This window comes from Eleginops maclovinus, chromosome 22 (assembly GCF_036324505.1).
Source record: "Eleginops maclovinus isolate JMC-PN-2008 ecotype Puerto Natales chromosome 22, JC_Emac_rtc_rv5, whole genome shotgun sequence".
Lineage (NCBI taxonomy): Eukaryota > Metazoa > Chordata > Actinopteri > Perciformes > Eleginopidae > Eleginops > Eleginops maclovinus.
This window is the reverse complement of record NC_086370.1, coordinates 7,492,955-7,517,301: the sequence shown is the minus strand read 5'-3', so window position 1 is coordinate 7,517,301 and position 24,347 is coordinate 7,492,955. Positions and strand designations below refer to the sequence as shown.

Genomic DNA, 24,347 nt, shown 5'->3' with positions numbered 1-24,347 from the left:
AACATTTAGACCTTTATTTTGAATGCAAAATAAAGTAGGCTATCAATGATCAATGAAATGGGAGAAGTAGGATTAGTGGGTGTCAAGTTATACTTAAATCCTTTGCTGTGCACCATGCTGTTTGATGTATTGGCTACAATCACAATTACACTTCATGTCCTTCCTTGTAAGGTGCCTTGTCTCATTCGGCGATAAATGGCCCAGCAGTGACCACACTGCGTCAAAGAAACGACTTCCTAATTCCCGATAACGAAGGAAAGTCGTTAATCACAGCAGTGTTTGTGAACCTGAAGCGACCTGTGAAACGTCTCCTCGTTTACTAATTAACGTACACCCTCCTTTTAAATTGCCCCATCTAGCGGCCAACCCACCCCGCCAACCCCTTTTTTGTATTTAATAATTTATTTTTTGTCACCGTGAGAAACAAAGTGCCAGCGTAGAGCAGGGACATCACAGGCTGCACTTGCAGCGGCGCGTCGCCGGAGACGGAGCGCTTCCACTCTCTGTGGCCATTAAAGTTGAGCGAGACACACCGATGACCTACGAGCATCCTCCGGGAAAACTGTGCTTTTGACTGGCTTAACTAGCGTCAGTTTCCATCTCTTCACACACAGATCATTTGTTGCTGTCGAGGCTCCGCTGTCCAACAGTCCGAAGGTTGCGTTTTAAACCCAGCGCGCACTGAAGGATATCCACAGACTACGAGCATTACAGGTGAATTATCAATGTTGCTGTGTGTGAGGTGATGCGGCTTTTTATTTGTGCATGGTAGTCTAAATTGCTTGTATACTCAGGTTTGAAATCAACTTACTTTATTGTGTTTCTCTGGTGTGTTTTTAATGAATATTTTACTCACTCTGTAAGAGTAAAGCCCCCATGCCTGCGTGGAAATTAAACTACATGTATCACAAAAACTGTTTTGTGTAAATGAGCTTGAAGCAGATCATTCAACCCTGCATGAAAAGGCTGTTGCACCTGTGGATGCTACATGTATCAGTGTAAGTGATCTGTATTGGTATTTTCATTTAAATTTATGACTAAGGATTTTCAAAGAAGCATCATAGGGATTCAGTGGCTGGCTGCACAAAGACTCCTGCCTGCTTACACATCCAGTATATGCAGCCTCTAGAGCCCAAACACATAATACAACGTTTTGATCATTTTATTAATTCAGTGTCCAATAAGAGTACAATAATAGTATAGGGGTTGAATAATGATGCTCCCCTCATAATTTAGCTGCTTGTTTTCCAATGGTTTTTGCAGATATGGACACTGAGTTTTTTTTTAATAATACCACAGATTTATGATACAGAAGAAAGTCAAAAGACTGCTTTCCATCTCCATCATTATCACTGTTAACATCATAATCCTATATCTTTTAATAGAAAAAATAATAAAGCTGATTTCCTCCCCTCCTTTTGTACATTTCCTGTATCAGACATTTCCTGGCAGGGCTTTGTCTAAGAGCAAATTCTCACCTTGTTCCACCTCACATAATCTTAAAATCATATGACAGTTTTGCAAGGGCTGTTGGTTTATCGCATTGCACGATCCAAGGCAAACTTTCTTCTGATTTGGGTCACTCGTAAGATTTTACAGTCAGAGGATAAAATTCAATTAGGCAGCCCTGCAGCAATCTTCCCTCACTGGCAGATGGCTTAATACTCTTGGATCCTGCTTCAGTGTCCCTTATTGCTCTAATTGGATTTCATCGTTTCACACTGTTTATTTGTGTAAAAAATGAGTTTTCAAACGTGGCATCATTAATTCAATACTTTCCCAGGCCCTGTCAGATCTTAGCCCACTAGCCACCGCTGTCGAATCATTTCACATCTCGTCCCCCGTGATCGGCGATGTCATAAAATTGAAGAAGACCTCAAAGTAAATTGTTGCATTCCCCATGTGCTATTGATGGCATGTCGGGATGCTGAAATAGTCTTAGTAGGAGAATCAGTAATGTGCAATAAATGAAGTGCACACAGCGGCGGTGGGCATATTGTCTGTCTGAGTTAATTCCAGCCCCGAGGAGATGGTTTTCCTCTCAATGACATCTAGTTTGATTTTGCAGAGAGACATTGCAGGAATTTTATTCTCCAAGACAATATGGATGGGAGGCTCGCTTGTTTTAAGAGGTTTGTTGTCAGACTAAAATTGTGTACACTTAGAGATAAAAATCAAAACAAGAAGGATGCTGTGAGTCTCATAGCAGATGATGCATAATTTTCACTGTTATCATTTCCTGTCACCGCCCGGCTTTTCAGGCAAATCAAACATGCACAATTGCTAACATTCCTGTAAAGATGGCTCTCTTATATTAAGACCAAACAGTAATTAGAAATAACAAACATTTTAACTCGTGAGTAGAATATTCCTAGAGATGACATTTTGCCCTATTTATAGCTTTAATGTAGCAGGTATCAACCCCCCTGAAAGAAACCTTTCTGAGTGATATAAAAGATGAACGCAAGATGCAGGTCAACATTAATACATCTTAACCGCCACACTTTGTGTTATTGAAGGGTTGCCAATACAATTTATATGAATAACAGTATCCTATTAGTCAAGGTAGAGCTAAAATGTTACTCCTGGCTCTGGTTGTTGTGTCAAGACTTATAGGCCTTATCCACTCTGCTGGGTAATGAATAGGACAATAATTTATGAGTCATAAATCAATGGGATGGTGAGCATCATTGAACCATGAGCTAGCAGCCAGGTTGACTCTCTGCTTGATTAATCATTGGTGCTGCACCTCAGTGGTCAATTCGGCTATGTTCAATAACCCGAGATGTAAGCAGGACACAACTGGTCCCTGACGGAGGGATTTATATCTATAGTGACCATAATGACTGAACCTGCTCCTGCTGGCAAACACTGAGGATATTACTGAGTTCATTCTCACTAGTGCAGCAAGCCAGGGCAACATTTAAATGTCAGTTAGAAGTGGAAATATGGTCAATGCTGAAAAGTAACAGCACAAAACCTGTCAGCAATTTTAATAGCACGGCATCCCTTATTAGCCATTTAAGGTAGATAATTATATTTTTTCTTCTTGCAGGGTTGCATTCCCAAGGTAACATATGGTCTAATTGCTGTTTACTGTGTGCAGAACATCCAGCTGTACAGCTCTGTAAAGCCAGCATAGGGATATTTGAGGAAAAAGAAGAAATACATTTAAATGTTTGGCAGAGTCAGGTCATATTCTGATGATTGTCTTGTCACTTTGACAGCTGATGTGATTACCTCTGCTTATAAACTGGAACTGGATTTTGTGCCAGCGCTCATGCAGGTTTAACATCCCGCTTATAGCTACAGACAGGGATGGTGCCCTATATTATATCTGAAATGACAACATTGCCTGGAGAGAAGGATCTGATATTAACCTGTGTGTTTTGGTGGCATTGGCTTTCTCTTCCTTGTTCTTTCGGGTGGAATATTTCCTTTTCTTTTACAATTTGAACATCATTTTGAAACACAATATAGAAATAGTAACTCTCCCCCATTTCTAGTAATTGGTTTGCACACTTTGTAAATTGATTATTTGATTGTTTTATGTTAATTGGGCTATATATGAACAAATACATAGGTGGAAAAGTATTCATTTTATTTATTTAAGTAAAAGTAGCAGTAGGCTACTTCAGTTAAAATACTCTGCTATAAGTCCTGCATGAAAAAAATGTACTTAAGTGAAAGTACTAAAGTATTATTATCAAATTATACTTTAAGTTACAAAAGTAAGTACGTAGTAGTAAGTATTCATTATGCAGTATGGCCCCTTTAAATACCATACCTGTGTGTACACAGTATTTACAGTACATGTTTATATAAAGTATTTTACTTATTGGTGAATTAATGTGTTCATCACTCCATTACTTAGTACTTGGTGGCTTAACCTTTAATAATAAAGGATAGTGTTAGTCGATTTATATATTTTATGAATAACATAAATCTGACAACATTTTTGCCAACACAGTGTATTGGAGAAAGCATAAGGTAGCATGAAATTGTCTGTTAGTACTTTTCTCAGCAAACTTATAAAACATAAATACCAACACTCAAGCGGTGCATTAGAAAGGACTGTCAACTCCCAGCACAAATAAAGAGCAGATGAAAATCTATTGTCTTTAAGGGTATTTTACAGCAGAAACCCCAAATAGTAACTCTCATTTTCAGGAACACATTATCAATTTAAAATCATCTCATAAGCAAATCTTGTGTTATGAGGAAAGGTCACCAGGTGATAGGGCGATAACAGTACCAACTTGGCTTGTTAATGGGAAGGTTGCCGGTTCGAGTCCCAGAAAAACCTAGTGCTGATGAGCAAGGCCCTTATACATCTCCCTGCTGTATATAATAGCTGCCCACTGCTCCTTATACTAGGATGGGTCAAATGCAGAGTACCGTAAATTCGCTGTGGGATGAATAAAGGCTTTCTGATAAAACATTCTGAATTGTGTTATTGGCTGTTATAGATCTGAAGCCCCGACGGGAGGCACAGTGCATAATGTACATAATGTTGCAAGGAAGTGTGCAATTCTATCATTGAGTTTTGGTGATGCAATTTTGTATTTGATGGAAACAATAGCAGCTTTCTCTGAGTTTCCAGTGCTGGGCTTCTTGCTGTTTCACCTGTCAGGCTTGAGGTTTAAACTAAAAATGTTCACATCTCTGATCCAAGTGCTGACTGACCACAGCTGGCAAGCCCAACGAAGGGTAATAAACCAATTTCGTAAAACTGTTCTATCACTTGATCATTAAAACGTGATGATATGAGCACAGATGTTTCGGCAGCACAAATATTTAAGGACTGTGTTTTACTCCAGGCGCTTGTAGTTTATTTGCCAATTTTCTTACACACACATACAGAACACCCTTTCTCTCAGCTCTTCTGCTTGTATCATTAATTATTCATTAATTAAAGAAACAATATTAGATTACAATGTGGCACAACAGCAAGTGGAGGTCTTGGTCTTTAATGAATATATCAAAACATTTGTTTAACCCCGGGAGGCTTTCTGACTGGTTCCTAAACAGTTTTTGTACAGGTCATTAAAGTGCTGAATGATGTTGCATTTTAAATCAACAACGACTAAACTGAATTTATTAATTGTTCTAATGTATATTTCTTTTTTAATTGGCCCCTTTTTGGCTGGACTCACATGCCACTTTAGCACTTCATGTCACTAATGACTTCATGCAGATACCTTTCAGTTGCAGAACAGATGTAGGTACAGGAAAACCACATGACGACAGTTCTGTGTGGTAATGGAAAAGGTGGCTGTTCTTCAAAACAAAAATATACAGCTAATTTTCCAGTGTTAATAAGTGTTTGTTTTCCAGAGATAATTGTTTGGAGCTGACAAGTGTTAATTGAAGTGTTTTTTTTCCACTTACTGAGCTGATTTTTTTTGCTCTGAAGTGGGTGTTCAAAATGTGTCAGGAGTGTGAATAAACTCAGTGATGTTGGCTTACATAAACTTTGGTAGGTTCTAAATGATGGACATTTCGGTCACACTTGTGCAAAGTTTATGATTGTTTTGCAAAACAGTGTTCCTACATCAGGTTATGATGCTAAAAGAGATTTTACAAACCCATGCTTGCAGTTAATCCCATATTATGTGCCCATTACACTCAAATTAATACTCATAAATTGTTTAATAGCCCATAGCTCAAGCTTCTGCCATATGCTGCAGGAATGTGTAGACACTGTGTTGTGTCTTAGTGTCAGTTCGTAGTTGTGTATTACTTCCAGCCAGAATAGCTTTGCAAGATAGAGCAGTGAAGCAAAAACAGTAAATTCTCTGCAGGGCTGTAGGGCAAAGATAGATCCATGACCTTTAACGAAATGGCTTTTATGCAAAGCTATTAATGTGAGAAAGTTTGCAATCACTTGAACCTGAGGAGCGATCAGAAAAAGCAAACACATGATGCCTTGGAAATGTTTGTCAGTAGGTAGCCTACTTTAATTAAAAGGACATATTTATGTTTCAATCTGAGCAACAAGTCAGAAGACATTTAGAACGAATGAGATGTGTATAAAAAAAAACATAAGCATGTACAATGTAGTTGTAGATTGTAGCACAGTTTAATTTGCAGCTCAACGGGATCTACATAATGTTGTAATGATTTACTTTCGATGGTATGAAAGAAAAAATGAATATTAAAGGACTCTGCTGCACTTTCTCTATATTGGTCTCACTGTCAACAGATGCCATGAAAAGACCCAAACCATCAACGTCTGCGTCTCACTGCTTTTCAATTTCTCTACGCTGTGTGTGGCACTCAGCCCAGAGCCCATTAATAACTGCTCAAGAGGTAAATCCTTAAAAATGGTCACAAATATAGTAGTTTCCATTCTCAAGAAGGCTCTTTATTTTCCTCAAAAAGCAGACAGTCGTTTTTTAGCAAAAGTAACTCAAACAGAATTAAAGAGTGCATTTGTAGGAGATTTAATTTTCAAGACATTTGGATATGAATTTACTTCATATATGTTAAGCGCTAAGCTAAACACTTAGAGTCACGAGACAACACTGCTTGGTATAGCCTATGTGGCAAGTGAAAACAGTGTTTACGTATGGAAGTTATAAGCTAATATAGCAGAGGTTAAAAATCCTCCTATATAAATAAGTAACTGGGTTTTTGGTGAATTCAAAGTTACTTCTTGCGGAAACTCTCTTGAAATGTGTGGAAAATGGTGGTAGAGATAACAGAAGCCGTGTTTGTGTTCATCTACTGCATAGCCAAGCAGGATTGGTTGGAAAGAGGTTACGTGAGAAGGCAGATGGGTAAACAAAGATGTAGAATGAATTCGGATATTAAATAAAAAGACACAGCAGAGGGTAGCTTAAGTGTAGATAGTAGTTGTAATTGTACTATACTATGGCACTTACAGTATGGGCATTGCTAATTGACAGAGGGGAAATGTATGGTTCACCTACAATAATTATCCTTCATCTAGCAATACTGATTCAACTCAATATTGAGGGTGCATGAAGAAACTGTATGGCTCATCAATGTGTTTTTTAACATCAGTGGACACACATGGAATTTGAAACAGTTGTTAGTGTGATCCATTTGTTGCTGGTTTTGGTGATTTCATGGGATTTGTGAGCAGTGAGAGAAATATAGTTCTGTCTGTAGCCTTGGCCTAAGTTTCTGTGGTGCTGTGGCTAGTTTGCGCCCAGATGACAACCAGCCCAAGGGCCACCCATTGCTCAGTCCTGACAGGGAGCGCAGCAGCAGCAGCAGCAGCAGCAGTAGCAGGGGCAGCAGCAGCAGCAGCAGCGTCAGTGCGACAGCCAGTAACAGCTGTTAAGGTGGAGAGGTGAGGCTGAGAAAAGCTAAATGAGGTCCTTTTACTAATGAGGCATGGGCTCAGCTCTCCCTCTCTCTCTCTCACTCTCACTTTCTCCATCTCTCAGCTGCAGCAGCGTTATCGGTATGCACCTCGTTCTGCTTCCTCTGCTTTCCACAGCAGCTCCAAGGATGCTGCCTCAAACATAGCAATTCAGCTAAAACAAACCCAAACAGCATGCTGGTGTGCCAGCATTCAATTTGAGCTCACTCTTCCCTCAGAATAGATCAGAATTCATGAATAACAAATTGCATGACTTTAAACATATAGCAAGTGCTGCATAGTTGGATAGAATTAATGCGGGTGGTTGTCCCAGCGTTATATCTACTCTGTATTAACACACCGTATTTGCTTACGGCTTATTTAATGCTAAGTTGCTTTTCCCCTCCTATTTAGGGCTCCCAATCGCTCAGTCTGAAATTGAGTTTGACAAATTAATCAATATCGTGAACTATTCTTAATCAAGCTCGGGCAGGACTTTACAGTTAATTGTTGAGTCAGTCAATACGGGGTAATCTCGACTTCTTTCAAAATAAGCTATATGTCAACACGACTGCCGCCCTTTAAACGGGGCTCAGAGATGACACTGAGCAGTTGGTGAGAAGGAAATGAATGCAAGTAGGCCACCGAACGCAGCAAAGCATCATAGCAGGCACTGGGTTTTCAAGACGTCGCAGCAAATCAAGATAAGCAAGAGACACACAACAAACACAGCGACTGCAGCTTTTAAAAATGTGCAGTCTCTGCAACGTCTGCAGTTGATCCGGGGTTTCACTCGAATTGAGCTGAAGAAAGTGATGCGCTTTTATTTCTGATTAAACAAAACCAATGGCAAACACTTTGTAAAGATCTGGCTTCATTTTGACAATGCAATGTCTACTTGTGTCAACAACATTTTTCTTTCCTGACTGGAATCAAGTTCTATTTTCAAATCGATTTCTGCTTTTGTACAATTGACTGTGATTCATTTTTCTTAAAAAGCAGACATTGATCCCGATGCTTTGTTCCATGAGAGGAGCACAGGCTTAAGAGTGTTGGATTCAGGTCTTTCTTTGGCCATTTGCCTCTTAGTCCGTCACTGCTGTGAGTGATTGATGCAGGGAAGTGTTACAGTATGAAGCAGTATTGATTTTCGTAAACAGCCCTATGAATACTCCCTGTCCTGATGATCCAATTCACTGATCCTACAGCCTTGCATCACACTCAGCGGGAGTCGTGGTCTGTAGTCTGAATGTATTTCACTGTTGTAGAATCTAAATTTAAAGGAACCCACACATGGGATGAGAAGTGACAGAACACTGAGCACATAACCCCAGTTTAATTTTCTCTTTCCAGATGGACTGGCTCACACCTGAGATGTGAAGTGTGTTATGTGAGCCAAGGTGTTTTCCCACCTCGCTGGTGGTGGGGAGAGATGTTGCACTCCGTTGCCATGACAGCAGAAGTTCTCTTTGTTCTGGGGTTCCTGATGTGTGGTGTCCAGTGTAATCCTATAGCGGCGAGCCGAGAACGTCTGGAAAAAGTGTTGACCCAAGCAAGGGAGGACAAACATCAGGACAAGCAGGCCCCAGAGGAGCCGCTAGGATACGACGCCCAGCAACAGATAAATGCTTTGGGCCCCAACAGGACTTCCCTCAGGACGAACCCCAGCTCCCAGTCACGAGGATCTAAGGGAGGGAAGCCCCTAGAGCTGTGGACAGAGCAGGACAGCTTGAACCAAATAGACGAGGGCCCCACAAGCGACGTCACCCTCTCTTTGGACGCCATCGACGAGTACGCCTACCCAGACTACCGGGGGAAAGGCTGCATGGATGAAAGTGGCTTCGTGTTTGCCATTGGTGAGCAATTCACCCCGGGCCCTTCAACGTGCCCTTGCCTCTGCACGGACGAGGGCCCTATGTGCACCAAGCCAGAATGTCCCAAGGTTCACCCTCGCTGCATTAAAGTGGACACTAGCCAATGCTGCCCGCTGTGCAAGGAGAAAAAGAACTACTGCGAGTTCCGGGGCAAGATCTACGCCTCGCTAGAGGAATTTAAGGTGAGCCAATTAACTGCATTCACTCTTTTTTAACGTGTGGAAACTTTTAACAAGTGCTGACGGAACACTCTGTTCAATGTAGTTTATCACAGGCAATACACAGAGTGTAGTTACCTTGCCTCACAGCATGCAAGCGAGCAGGCAGGCAGCTTTATAATGGCAAAGGTCAGCACTTGTAGTTTTTTTTCCTCACACAGCGCATGAATATATCCGCAGGCTGAATTTAGCATTGCATGTTTTGGCACAGTGTTTCTATATTCGCTTTGTTGAAAACACCTGATAGAGTTACAGTAATGTTACAACTCTGAGTGTGGGTGCTCGTGAAGAGACACAGAGATACAGCAGCAAGATCTTTTTAGTGTTTTATCTTCTGAGAACTCTTTGAAAGGCTCGACTGAGGATTGCACCACAGTGTTGGTGTTACGTCTGCGTTTAGCGGCGCCTAATGCCTCTTTCTGTTGTGAAGTGTCTCAGCGGGGGGTTAAGGCTAATGTGGGATTTTCCTCTGACTAACTTGCGGCGCTACCACCAGCTCAATGTCAAATCTCTGCTGGGGGAAAGTTACAGAAAGCTCTACTTTCACAAGAGTCATACATCAGCCTTTGTGCTGTGGGGTGGGGAGGTGGAGGGGGTTGGGGGTGGGGTGCTTTGAAACTAAGCAACAGGCAGGTTTTTTATGCTTGATTGCTAAGTTCTTGCACATTGTACTAAGTGCTGCCTCGCTCCATTTTTCACAGTGGAGTGCCATGCGGAGGCGCAGGCCTCTGCAATCTACGGCAACACTGGCTGAATTAACCTTTGCTCTCTTGTTAAGATTAAAGGTGTATGCTTTGTACGAGCGGCTGCTAAATGAAGCCTTCCATAGGTAATGTGTTCTTAAAACAAACCGGTATACTATGCGCTTTTGACCCACATTTATTCTATTTCCAGGCATACAGGAATGCTTGAAGAACCCTTACCGGAATTACTGTTTCTGTTCACGCACAAAGAAAATTGGAAGCATCTTTCTTTTGTTTCCCATTACTATTGATTTCTCTATATAGCCTGATTGGATAGTGAAGTTCAATTCTCGACTTGGCTCATTCAGAGTGAGGCATTCATTGGCCATGAAGTTTAGAAGGATGAGACTTCCATATAGCTTTGTGACATGGTGTATTAAACGAGCCAGACAGGCTGGAGCGTGTATGTGTGTGTGTGTGTGTGTGTGTGTGTGTGTGTGTGTGTGTGTGTGTGTGTGTGTGTGTGTGTGTGTGTGTGTGTGTGTGTGTGTGAGTGAGTCAGAGAGACAGAGCAGTGGAAGCAGAGAGACACAGAGACAAACAAAAGAGCCGGAGACAAAGATAAGGATAACTTAATTAAGACGCACACACACTGTTGTCTGTGTGCGTGTGTATTTGTGTGTGAGCTGTTTATGAGGGTTTTAATTACTATTTCTATGTATGCAGGTGTCTCCATGTGAGAAGTGCCGATGTGAGCCAAGCGGGGAGGTGCTCTGCTCGGTGGCAGCCTGCCCGCAGACGGAGTGTGTGGACCCGGAGTACGAGCCGGATCAGTGCTGTCCCATCTGCAAGACTGGTAAGCATGGAGAGCGTTTTCTTTCAACAACACTGCAGTAGAGGCTTTATTCCAGAGTAACCAGTGTGCTAGTGGTGGCTGCTGAGTAGCTCGACTGTAAAGCGAACACTAATGTCAAATGTTTTTTGCTCAGGGGCACCTCAACAGGAGTGATAAGGGGAAAGTAGTCTTGATTTTTGCTGACGCGAAACATGCACTATGCTGCACTGCAGTGTTTGCAGGGTCTTGCCATAACAGATTGCATAATGGTAATGATATTTCAATGGAGTCACACCCACAAAATAATACGTGTTTTCGTGTAAAATGTTGTGACATAATTTGCTATAATTACTCAGTTTATCTGATGGAGTCCGTATGTTCCAAATTCTTCCCCGCTGTCTGGTACACAGATTTGAGGCCCACTTGCTTTTTTCGCTGCTCGGGGTTGTAAGTTTATGATCCTGTTGGTTTGAAAGCTTTGGCCTGTCTGCGGCTCAGAGTCGATTATCTGAAGTTGTTTCAGATGACTCCAGACAGCATGTCCTAGATTATGTCCCCTTGTTTTCTTGGTGTGACTCTAATGCAACATGGCAATGTCAGCAACATTGCTTCCTTCAGCAAAAAGAATGATGACTTGCGATATGTATCTCCGAGTTGGAATCTTAAAGTAGCATGGGCTGTTCACTGTAAACAAGAGCCAGCACTCTGCTTAAAGACTTAATCCCTGTGATAAAGACAAGCTGCATACAGTACGTTCCACATATAAAAAACGCAACAAAGAAGACTGAGCGTTTACACATTAATAATGAACCCAAGAGAATAAGAAAAAAGGAACAAAAAAGACAAAAAAATATAAAGAAAATAATTAAGCTAGATGCACAAAAAGTCCACAAAAACGGCTAGATCACCATACCACCACCTTAGAATATCACATTAGGATAATTAATAAATCACTGTAGACATATGGTTGATATTAATCCGAGGTTTTTACACTCAAATGAAAAGTCTATATTACATCCTCTGGAGACCATGAGTAAAAAGCATTTGCAGTCCTGCAGCGTTACTCACTCTATTAATATTTGCCTGTTGTAATCTTGGGGAATACATGATGGTCCTTTGTTCCCATTTTTTTTTTTGCTGTTCACCAACTTTTTAGATATGCACATATTGATCATGCTGACAGTGCATTGTGCAACGTTTGGGCAGCGCTCCACAGCGCGCAGCGTTCCCCTGCTGGGTGGATTCCCTGGTTTCCATTCGAAGTTTAGGGAGGGGACGGATGTAGATGCAATACAGTATGTGCGTACAGTAGATGTGGCACAACAGGACAGCATGCATCTGAATTCAGAAGTCCCACAAAATCCATGGGTTCATTCAGTCGATACGGATTTTCTGTTTTAGGATGGCATCAGCCCCCTATTAGCATAAGATTACCACACATTACCATTGGATACACAGAGCTTACTGGGTTTAAGACGCCAGGTTACCTGAGCACAACTAATGCTGTCACAATCTGAATAGGAAATGCTATCTCAGTAAAACTGGCACTGCACTAATTTTACACATTGAGACCAGTTTACTCATCACGAGGAGCATTACTCAGCCTGTGAACCTGTTGTATAATTTGTTTTATGCTTCTGGAGGAGCTTTCTGTACCTGCACTATAAACTGTAGGAGTGAAATATGTGGGCTTTAAATCCAGGCAAATCGTGTTTCATTCAGTTGTGATGTGGTCCTGAAATGATTGTAACACCTACTGTAGATTTCAAGTGTTTGTTTCAGTCTCAGGAGTGATTTAACCAGAAGGCCAAATTCTGGGGGGGGGTGTCATCCGCCTTATTAGTAAAATGTATGCCGCTTGTTAACCTGCCAGACCTCTCTCCATCTCACCCATGAGAGAGAGAGTGCATGGGCAGAGGGGATGTTTCGTTAAAATGTTAGTATGTCCATGATCCTTTATCCGACTGATGTAAGAATGTCCTCGACCACGGCTTTGAACTAGCCTTGACGTGCTGTCCATTAATAAATCCATGAAGCAGCCCGTCTTTATATAATTGTCTCCTTGAAATATTGCCTACTGGATTGAACTGTATATTTATTTCATGGCCCTCTGTCGGAATTATTACGTCTTTGTTTCTTATACTCAGTTTGTTGAGGCGGATTGTTCTAAATACTACAATACCCATGAGCCTTGTTCCCTGTTGCTGCGTAGAAATAACCAGTTATTAATCAATTAATTCAAATATGGCCTCAAATTCACTTTGGTAGTTGCAGTTAAGTTCTCCCTCAAGTTGTTTTGGTGGACAGGTTTTACCTTTGATTTTTGCATCAGTAAAGAGATATCTCTATCACAGTTGTTACTCTTCTGTATTGTTCTTGAACCAGGCTGGTGTCATATCAGAACAGGCAAACTGTCAGTCACCTAAAACAATCTTGTTTCCACAGTATACAGTATATTAGCAAAAAGTACCTGCTACTTTCTTTGGATACTAGGCTGTTACAAAACACTGCAAACTGCTGATTGGTAAAAGAACTTTGCGAAACAGTACATCATGCACGGACTTACCATTTTTAAATAACCAAGCTACTGTCAATGGCAACTGAGTAACTTGCAGCCTGAAAAGTACTTTGTTAATTATGTAGACGTTGCCTTACACCTGACACATCCAGAAGTCGATCTGATTGGTAATGGATGAACAGATCCAGCGAGTGCTGTGCTGAAGATAAGGTCCCTGCAGTTTCATGCGGCGTCGCTCTGTTGATCAGCTGAGAGTCAGCCCTACACATTAGAGCAAAGGACCTGGTACCAACACTGAATTGAATGTGATATTAGCAAATTATTATTGGAAGCTCAATAATATGTTTCATAGTGTTAACAATCCCATACAAATGTTTATAAAACATCACATAACATTAATTATCTGTATTTTTAAACCCAATTTAGAAATAGTTTTGAATATCTGTCCAAAACAACCTTGAATGTTCACTATATTGTTTGCCATAACAATATAGAGCACAAAATAGGCTATCCAACTTTGCCAAACTTTGCTTAATGAAAAACTCCATTAATAGTATTATTTTCCATGGCCTATACACCTGTATCACACTTGGCTAAAATTAGAATCCCGTACCTACATCACCATGCCACCTCTGCCAGCTCGCTCCCACACTCTTAAAGAGTAATCTGCAGGAACACAGTGGTATTTATGAAGATGCAGAAATAGCCTTTGGCAGCATGTACGCCTCATTTGCTCAGCAGTCAGGCTACAGTGTTTTTAAAGCAGCAGTAGGTGAGATTTGCAGGTTAAAAATAAACATATCTACAGGTTGGTGCCAATCATTTAGACTTCCTTTCTTGTATCCTGGCCTCCTGCTGGTGTTTTCATATTTTCGGGTTAGCTGTGATATTAGAGCTGTTAATTAAACAGAATCATTAAGCAGTGTGAATACAGCCTCATATTGGACAGGGAACACTGTATATCTGGCTCTGATTTGATGAACAAGGGCTGGTGTGTTTTTCAGCTTGTAAACAGGCAGTGTAAACAGTCTCCGCAATCTGCAAACATATTTGTAAGTGTCACACTCTTCTCACTACTGGTCACCTTCCACCGGATTTAATGGAGGTCTCTGTGCGGGTATAATCCATCGAGAACATGTCGCTAGGAGCACTTAATTGTCACATGCTTCCATTTACATTTGAAGTTAATTTCACGCTAGACTTGACACCTTAAAGTGAACATAATAAACAACATGTTGAGAAAAATCAGCTGCAGAGGGCATACCTTATTAAATAATTGGATGATACATTATACAGAAGTAAATGAAACATCACTCTACCTAGTGATCTTCCTTCAGCTCGTATCAATATCAAACCGATCACACATCGGATTTCACTTTGTCTTTTATTCATGACACTTCCTTGCTAGGTATTACAGACGCCTTGATTTAAATGATGAGGCTCATTGATTGTCAGCCCCCATTTCGTCCCTGTTGATCATGCAGCGCTCAATACGAGACAGCGCCGCAGTGGTACCTGCGTGATGAAATACTGACGGTGTTAAATAAGGTTATTGGAGGTCGTCCGAGGGTTCCTCGCTCAGGTGGTGTTGTTTGTCTTGTGTGCAGATGCTGTTTGAATCATGGACAGATGTTAAGACCTCCCAGGAACCCTGAAGTGTCACATCAAAGCTGGGCTCATTAATGGGAAATAATGTATTCATCCCGATTAGTTATGCCACTGGAAAAGGCAGAAAAACAGTGTTGAGGAGCATGAAACATGTAAAAGTACAGAAAAAAGAGAGACAATTGAACAAATAAGGTGAAAGATCGAGTTTACTAAAGAGGAAATGACTCAAATTCAGTTTGTCATTCAACACGTAGATCCCTTTTTTACCCTCAATTCCCAGTCCTTCTCCTGTTTACCATTTCCCTCCGTATTGATATACATCTCAATGAAATATTTCAATGTTTGATCAAATCATTAAATATGGACGAGCATTATCGCAGCCTTTTCAGTCATGCAAAATCAATGCCGAAGGCAGAGCACCCTGTCTCAGATGTGTCATTCAGCCTGTATGTGAGGAGACACTCGGGGAAGAGCCAGGGGAGGAAGATGAAAGTGAGAGGTATTGCTAACATCCAGCCCAGACAGTTGTTCATGAATATCAAAGAACAGCTGTGAATGGAGGCAGGTTCTCTTCATTTTTTACTCATTATCTAAAAGTAATGGAACACATAGCAATTAAACGGTTCCATAAGTTTGTGTCTATCACTCACAGCATGGTTTAATTAAAAAACATTGATTAATCTGAGCGCACCTCTTCAATACAAGTCAAAGGGAGGAAACATGCTGCTTGTTGTGCTTTCTTATACGTATATAAGTGTTTGTAGTAAATTCTAAGGCAAATGTTCACTCTCTTGTAGCATCAGCTTTTGAAAAATGCTTCTGGAAAAAAAGAAGAAAAAAATCAATGCAGGAGAAGCCTCTCTCCTCCGAACCTCACTTGTGCGCTCCTTTCCTCGTGTCCTTTGCTCTTGCGAGGGATTGCCTTGGCAACGCGTGAGGAAACAAGCGGTGCTCTTCAAGACTCAGACATTAGGGTCAACACTAATCTGGGGGGGATGTGATAAACAGCCTGAACCCGAGCCAAAATCACTTCAAATAGAGCAACACGAGACATGCTAGCCTGGTTGCCAAGAGGGATAGAGACTCATTTATATTAAGAGAGGCATGATTCATAGAGCGCCTTTAAAGATGTGGCAGGTTATTATTTTTATTTTTTTAAAGGAATCCATTTAAAAAAACACAACTAATAGGGGAATTGTTTATAGGACTATGGATGGGAAATTGTGTCCGTCTCTTCCTCACAACACAAAAAAGGAATAATGTAGCAGATAGCGGTAGTCGATAAATGCTAAATCTTATTCTCCTTTCTAATGGACTGTTCGCTAAGCCCTGCTTCCCTTAGTTACTGTGGCTACTGTTGTCAAGCTTTCTGCTCACACATCTCACATATGTAGTTGGCACTCGGGGTTTCCAGGTCTGTGCAATGAATACAATTAGCCCAATTACATAAAAGGGGCCCTTTTATGTACATTTTTAGGTTCATATTTATATTTTGTGCCTCTACTGTGACATGTCTGAAACCAGAGCCCAGTCTATTCTGGTTAGTTAGCTGGCCGGCTCTGTTGTGATTGGTCAACCGCCTAGGGATGTCCTGCCTCTGAGCCTATCATGTACAATGTGTTGGAGCGATAACCAATTGAAGCAGGAGTGTGACATAGTGATGTCATTATGTTACAGAAGTAAACAAGTAGTCTTTTTGGGGAGTTTCAGACAGGGGGGGAGTGTGTGAGAGAGAAAATCCTTTCTAGAGGGAACTTTGGAATTTAGCCTCTGCAGACCATTTACATGCACAAAAACGTATATAACGCATTGCAGGAAAGGGTACACAATTATTGCTTCTTACTCAATTATGAACATGAAGCCAACATTATGATGAAATGAATTCTGTACAGATTATGTAATCAGGTATAATAACGAAATGATACTTTTTCAGATAAACTCAAATGTAAAAGTGGAACATTTAGCATTTTCTCTTTCATTTTCACCTTTGGATTAGTTTTAAGCTATATTTTAATATCTAAAGTTAACGACTGCACTTCAGAGTTATGATTGTAATAGAGAAAGGTCGCTATAATAAAGGTAATAGTTAGTCATTATGTCTTAACAATTAGAGAATTTCTAGGGTGTTCAGCCAGGGTCTGTTAGCTGGGAGATTTCTACAGAACAAAAGAAAACATTTTCACAATACAGAAATGAAAATTAAAGAAAAAACTTTAAAAGAAAAGAACAATCTTTGACATTTGCGCCTTAGATCTAAGATTTAAATATTGCTTATCCGATTGAAGTAAATCCGGACACTGCTGCTGCTGCTGTCAAAGGACATAGATCATAACTGTCTTTCTGCTTCGTTGTTCAGCCACAGAAAAGATCAGTGTGCGCTGTAGCTGGAGACAACGTATGCAAACAAACAATCACATAAGGTGGCACTTCATTAAAAACTCTCTTTCCTCATCTCTGATGCGAGTCGCTTTAAATTTAAAAGTCCGAGCCCATTTCACGAAGCATCTCTGAAAGAACTTATTCATGTTGTTGTTAAATCATCGTCCCTCCGTGCAAAGTTCTCCTACTTCCTGTCTTTACAGAGCAAGGTCATTTTTATTCTGCATTTATAATGCAAATGTACTCAAGAAATGCATTAAGATGAGTGATTTCTGCTATTCTCCTCTTTCCATTACCTTATAATGGAGCTCTGCAGTGTGCTTTTTAAACATTTCAGAATGAAGGGGTTTGTGATGATCAGGATGTGTCCTCGTTTCCCCATCCATTATCTGGCCCTGCTACGGAGCCAAAAGCCACAGGTGCTAATGGCCATGTTTCTCACGTTACCGATGCCAACTTCTAACACGCCGTTGTGACAGTTTGGGTCCAGCTGTTCATACACATGCACAGTCCATTTGTCTCTGCCTCTTGGTGCTAAAAAGCTCTAGTGAAGCCTGACGTGCCTATAAAAATCTCTTTCTGCCACGGAGAGTGAGAGGCAGTGAGTGATGGAGAGACGAGGATATATTATATTAATGAAGCGTGACAAAAAGGTGGGTGTTATATGAACGGCAGAATAATAGGCTGACTGCAATGAGTAAGCACAGTGGCCCAGGATCCATGCATTAATTAACACAAATGAGTGTCATGCTGCTGTGAATGAGTGGCTGTCAGGCTGCGGTTTAATCCCAGCTCCAGGAGGAAGCACTTTTGATTTATTTTGTAAAGTGAACGGTTGTTTTCTCGCATTTTTCTCTGCTAGCGCATCCTTGACATATGCGTCCTTTATTCGAGACACTGTGTTCTAAATGGCGCTAATGATGATGAATCAGTAGCGACAGCAGCCTGGGCCACAGGATGAGTTGTTATTCAGATAGGGTGTGTGCGTGTTCATCTGAAGACTTATAAATGTGATAGGGTTGACATTTTGACAGGCCTCTGCAAACTGTTCCCATTGATTGATGTGCCAGCACGCTCCTTCTGGATGCTGTGGTCCAATGAAATGCCGCGGCTGCAGCTGAAAGACTCCCCATTTATCAGCATCTTAATTATACAACAGAGTTGCTCAAGACCTTGTTAGTCTAAGGGAAATAGCCATTGTTATGCTATACCTGATGTTGTGGAAGCAATTCCCGCAGTGTTTATATTTTGCAGTGTGGCTTGGGAGATAATGGATGATTTATGAGCTCTTTTTTCCGCCCACTGGTTGAGGACAGAGGCACTTTCACAGGACAAAAGTCTTCCCATCACACCTAGTATCAAAGAAGGTAATGCTATAGGTGATACAGTACAATAGGGACATTTATGTTTAATATCGTCGGCTGGGAAAGTGGATTTCTTTGTACACCCTTTGTTGACTGATGGAACGGAGAAGTAAAAATAAACCAGGCTCTCGTTGTAGTTCATTTTTTCAGGAAGCTTACGGGCTTCCTTTCTTACCTTCAACATCAGAATTTCCATTAGTGAGATCCAATTTCCTGCAAAATAATAAAAAAAGAAGAGTCCCTTGGGGTGCACTTCAGAACTATATTAAAGCACTGCGTAAGAGTGCTTAATTTGGTTTTTATGCGCAATTCCCACTCTGTGTATTCCAACCTTGAAGTTACATATGGAGAAAGCTGCCTTCAGCAAGATTTCTGCTTTATTTGTGGGGTGGCAGATTTAAGGACTGTGGAACAAAATACAACACCTAATAACTCTCGTGTCCACATAAAAAATGGAATCAACTCTATGAGACTGAATTAGTTTGGGGAAATGTGGAGGAAAACAAACCCGTCTATATTTCTTTTGCTACCATCTTGTTTGATTCGTAGACTATCTCTAATGACTATCGGTGCTTTCACATTGAGAATTTGTTATAAATAAAACCACCTACGCCTTAATCCGAATAAAATCCAAATAAATATCTAGTCCCATATGATACTGATATAACATGGATACGTTCCCCTCCCCTTGTCCGTTAAAGTATTCATCTTAACGATTTTAATTTCAATAACTGTCCGTTACCTCAGTATCAATCATGGAATGAGCCAATAGAATGTTGGTTGAGCTTATGGCCCACTTAAAATGCAGTATTATCGACATCGGTATCTGTAACAGGAATTTCCCCCAAAAATGCTGTTTTAATTACTTCTAATGTGAAGATTTCCTAATTCTGCAGCTTTACATTACAAGCATTTCAATATCAAAAGCAGGGTGACTTTTATAAAAAAAGTATTCACATGAAACGTGTTCATCAGTGAGCTTGACACTGACTGCTATCATTAAAATAATCTTTGTGATAAATGTTGTTTTTTTAAAAGCAGCTGCTGGTCAGTTTGAAATATATTGCAGGGAGTAATAGAAAGTCAGGAACAGCCACAGGAAGTTGTTAGATGAAGTACTGCAGGCTACACACCTTCAATTTAATGAACTACTCCCATTGTTTGCAGACTCATGCAATGTGCAGCATAAAACTACATGATGTTGGCTTGTAGAAGGATGGAAAAAGCCAATTATAGCCTGAATTCTTAATTAAAATGAGGTTGTTTTTCTGCCACATAGTATCCTGGGACCTGTAGTTTTAAACCACACTTTCCTTTACCATGAGCAAAATGTCACCACATTAAAAAGGAACTAAAGACAGCCGCTTTAAATCAATGCCTCAATCCCAGAACAACACAGTTGAATGTCAGGTCCTTAAGAACTCAGCATAATCTCCTTAATCCCATGATGCATCAGTTTCTTAATGGGAACTCAGTCTTTAAAGAAAATGCTCCTTTACATAAAGCATGAGCCGTCACTCAGTGGTCTGAAGAGCATTGCAATAATAGCCAATAAGAGGACATACAAAGCAAATTGATGATACGTTTGGAGTAAATTTGTCAGAAAATGCTAATTCCACCTTAAAGGAACCCCAGTTAAATAGTCATACGTTAAATGTGATCAGCATTAGTTTCATTCTGAATGAAATCCTGTCAGAAATGGCCACTGTCACCAACAGAACCCTTTCGACAAATCTTGATGGTTGTGTATTTGTATGTGCCTCTTATAAAACTATTTTGGGAAACAAATAATGAAATCTCAGACGTGAGAGCCGATTTTCCACTGAGAGAAATAAAAATGAAGGGCAGCGCATTTGGTCTCTTGTGTTCATTCTTTTCTTTGAATGTCTGCACTCAAGTTTGCTGGGATGTCATGAAACTTAAAATAAAAACTCAAGATGACTACGGCGCTGAACTCCATATGGGAATGTGGTCACTACAACGGATAAAGCATCTAAAAGTTGCAGTAAAACAATAACTGAAGTCCTGTCCTACATTACAACTAGCTTGTGTCTTATTGGCCCTCGTTCAAAATGTATTGTCACCTAGAGGGTTTTCTTTTATCAGTCTTTGTGAATACCTGAAATAGCCTTTATGGCTGGGTTAGTCTGCTCACATCCTCTTACATACGCTCATATAACTAAATGTAGGGTTCTAACAATTCAAATGTCATCATTTTCTCAGAGCATTTTCATACTTCAGATTAATTTCTATGGTGGCCCACAGGTGCCAACACGCTACAACATCCCAAAACATTTACATTAGGAGAAACGCTGCAGATCAGAAATTATGCAAATGTGACAAAACACATGCAAAAGAAGTGAAATGACTAGGTTAGCGACTGTATGTTGCCTAGCAAGCTTACAGAAAATCTGCAAAAATATTGGAAGGAATTATGCGATCGCGGCCGAATGCTGAACAAGATATTTTAAGGGGATCAAAATGTTGCAAACAACTTTCATTAAGTTAAAAAACACACCATAAAAGTTCTATGACGAAAATATGGACAGCATCCAAACTAGAATTAACCATGCGGTCGAGATATGTCAATCAAAATGTAGCCATGCACCATACAGTATGCTTCTTCATTGTCTATTTTATTCTCAATAGGACCATAATTTACTAAATGAGCATCCTGCTGTATTGAAGAAAAGTGCAAGAGACCATAAACCCAGGAAAATGCTTACTGAGGTAATACATCAAAGAAGAAGTAGGGTCATTTTTTCCTAGACTTTTATACAATTATAGTGCAAGTTTAAGGCACTTCCGCCTTGGCTTTACTTCTCAGACTCGGAGATTGCTACTTGGCTGTTAAAAGCTAAAAGGTTAATAAAGATAAGGTTATTCTATTCTGCACAAGTCAACAGCAAGGTCTCTAATCCTTTTAACGTTAGCTTGTGTCCCCTGCTACCTTTAATTAGCCTGAAACACTCTTTATCAGTAATGCCACTTTTACACAGCAATCCCCAGTGCTGACTCCAGCCAATATTACTTCCCATAAGGGGGTCATTTCTATTTTCCTAGGGTCCTCGTTCCTGTAGATTGGTAATAGCTCTCTTTACAGTTCAAATTGTAAAGGTATGGTGGGGGATGGACACGTCAAATTTAGTTCAAATGGATAATAATCCATTCAGTTACTGTGGAGATATATTCCTATCTTACCTAGAAATTTGCGTAGGAGTAATATAGTAGGTCATAAGCTGTAGGTGGGTGATTTCAACATATTGACCCAGGGTAAAAAAACATTGCTGAAAACATAAAACAGTTTGAAAGGTCTCCTTAATGTGTCATGTTAAAGGATGTTTTATTGAGCCGGGGAGAAAAAGACACTCGGGACTTGGATACATTTCCACCCTTGCTCAAACTAGGAGATAGAGTGAAAACAAAGAACCCGAGAGAATAATTGGGCTATAGGGTGACTTTTATTGTTTATGAAGTCAACTTTTTATTTGCAACAAAACATTTGCCCTTGTTCTTTCAGATGTTATATACTGTCTTTTATCTCAACTAACTAGATGCATCTAATTGTTGAACTGATATTTGTTCATGCACTTTGTTGTATTGTATATTTCACTTGCCCCTGAACTGACAAGGGTGATTGTGAATTCATCGAATTTCAAACTGATTGGGGTCCTTGGAGCAGCTCAAAGGAATGTGACTTTGTATTGTGTGATCTTTTCTTTCCACATTGAACATGGTGTCCTTGGTAGGTCTAGTAGCAGAAAAATAACACAACGAGTGTCACCTCAACCTTTTTCCCTAAAAACACTCCAACACCAACAGAAGGATGATTTCTCTGGTCACAAATTAAACAATAAAAAATAAACAGACTTATCATCAAGTGTCTGTTAACTTAGTTTCACTAGAGCACAGTTCTACAATCACGTGAGCAAAGCAAATCATGCAATTTAAAGACGCCCTATTATGCTTTTGCCTTCAGTGTTGTGTTATATAGGTGCATATAAATGGTCTACAAAGGCTAAAATCTCAAAGTTCCATCCAGAGGGAGTTTCTCTCGCACCCCCCCACCTGAAACACCTCCATTGGACTCCTTTATTTACTTCTGTAACATAGTGACATCACTAGGTAACACTCACACACAAATCTATTGGCTAGCTCTCCAACACAATGTATGTGATAGTCTAAGTGGCAGGATATCTCTAAGCGGATGCCCAATCACAAGAGAGCCCGCCAGCTAGCCAATCATAGCAGACTGGGCTCTGCTTTCAGACAGAGGGTGAAAAGAGACCCATATGAGGAAAATAAAGACCTTTTTGAACGTTAAAGCATGTGAACATGTCACAATAGAGACACAGAATACAAATATGAAAATGACCATGATATGTCCTCTTTAATTGTTGACAGTCTGACCTCAAGTATGTGACATGTTGCTGAACATTTAACATACATATTTATATGTATTTGAGATTTCATTTTGAAATGTATAATTATGTTCATTTCAAAAGTTTTGCTGCTTTTTTTGCCTTTCCACAGGTCCAAATTGTTACGCAGACACTTCTGTGATACCGGCTGGGCGAGAGGTGAAGATTGATGAGTGTACAATCTGCTACTGCACATACGAGGAGGGCACATGGCAGATTGAGCGTCAGGCCACCTGCAGTAAGAACGAATGCCAGCGGAGTTAAAGACTGGCACAGTCAGAGGGTACTTTGGCACGCAACACCAGCGCCAATCCGCATGTAAACTCTCGGCCTTCACCCACTCTACCGGGCATCAGGGTCGGACTGCAGCCCTCGAGCATTTCAGCATTTATAGTCACTCCTGTATTACTGAAAAAAAATAAAAATGCTTTTATGAAAGTTTATAATCCACACACAGAATATCTATTTATCTATGTATTAAATTATTTATGAATATATTCAAATAAAAGAGACATTAATGCTGAACTAGTGAACAAATATTTTTTATAGCCTCTGTATTTTATTAAGCAATGTATTGGACCAGAGGTCATTAAAACAGAATGTATAGAACACACACAGCTGTCTTTGGAGGAAAAACCTCACTTTCTCGACATGTGGGGACAAATCCTGACACCCGTCCCTCTACCACCAAAGTGCAGACTAGACTGTGAGATCCATTTCAGAATAATGGGTAAAGATTTGCTGTGTATAGAACGATGAAGTGGACACTCAACAACAAAAACAACAGAGTAAAAAACAACGGAACTCAATAGGACTTGGACTGTTTCCTGATTTCTTTTATCTCTTTTGGATGTTCAAATGTGTGTTTTGATTTTAAAGTGCTTTTTTGTATTTCTTGGTACTGTGTGTTCATGTTTCAAATAAATGCCATTCTGCGCTCTGTGATCACTCAAACGATACTTTTCAACTGAGAGTCTTCATGTTAGCTGTGAGGACAGTGTTTTACACATACAGACTTAAAATGATACTGAGATGGAACTAACATCTACATTTCCTCCACAAGTGATGTGTTTCGAATATCACAGGTAGCCTTTGAATCTAACAAACGTGAACA

The 24,347-nt window shown here is 40.3% G+C and overlaps 1 protein-coding gene across 1 annotated transcript; it reads left to right on the top strand.

Annotated features, from left to right (window-relative positions):
- The first annotated feature begins 437 nt into the window (after positions 1-437).
- On the top strand, positions 438-24,080 carry vwc2 (von Willebrand factor C domain containing 2). The gene is made up of 5 exons (XM_063875221.1): positions 438-517; positions 615-714; positions 8,687-9,389; positions 10,835-10,964; positions 23,346-24,080. Exons 3-5 carry the CDS (start codon positions 8,766-8,768, stop codon positions 23,495-23,497), a joined length of 906 nt encoding a protein of 301 aa, XP_063731291.1. The 5' UTR covers positions 438-517; positions 615-714; positions 8,687-8,765; the 3' UTR covers positions 23,498-24,080.
- The last annotated feature ends 267 nt before the right edge of the window (positions 24,081-24,347 follow it).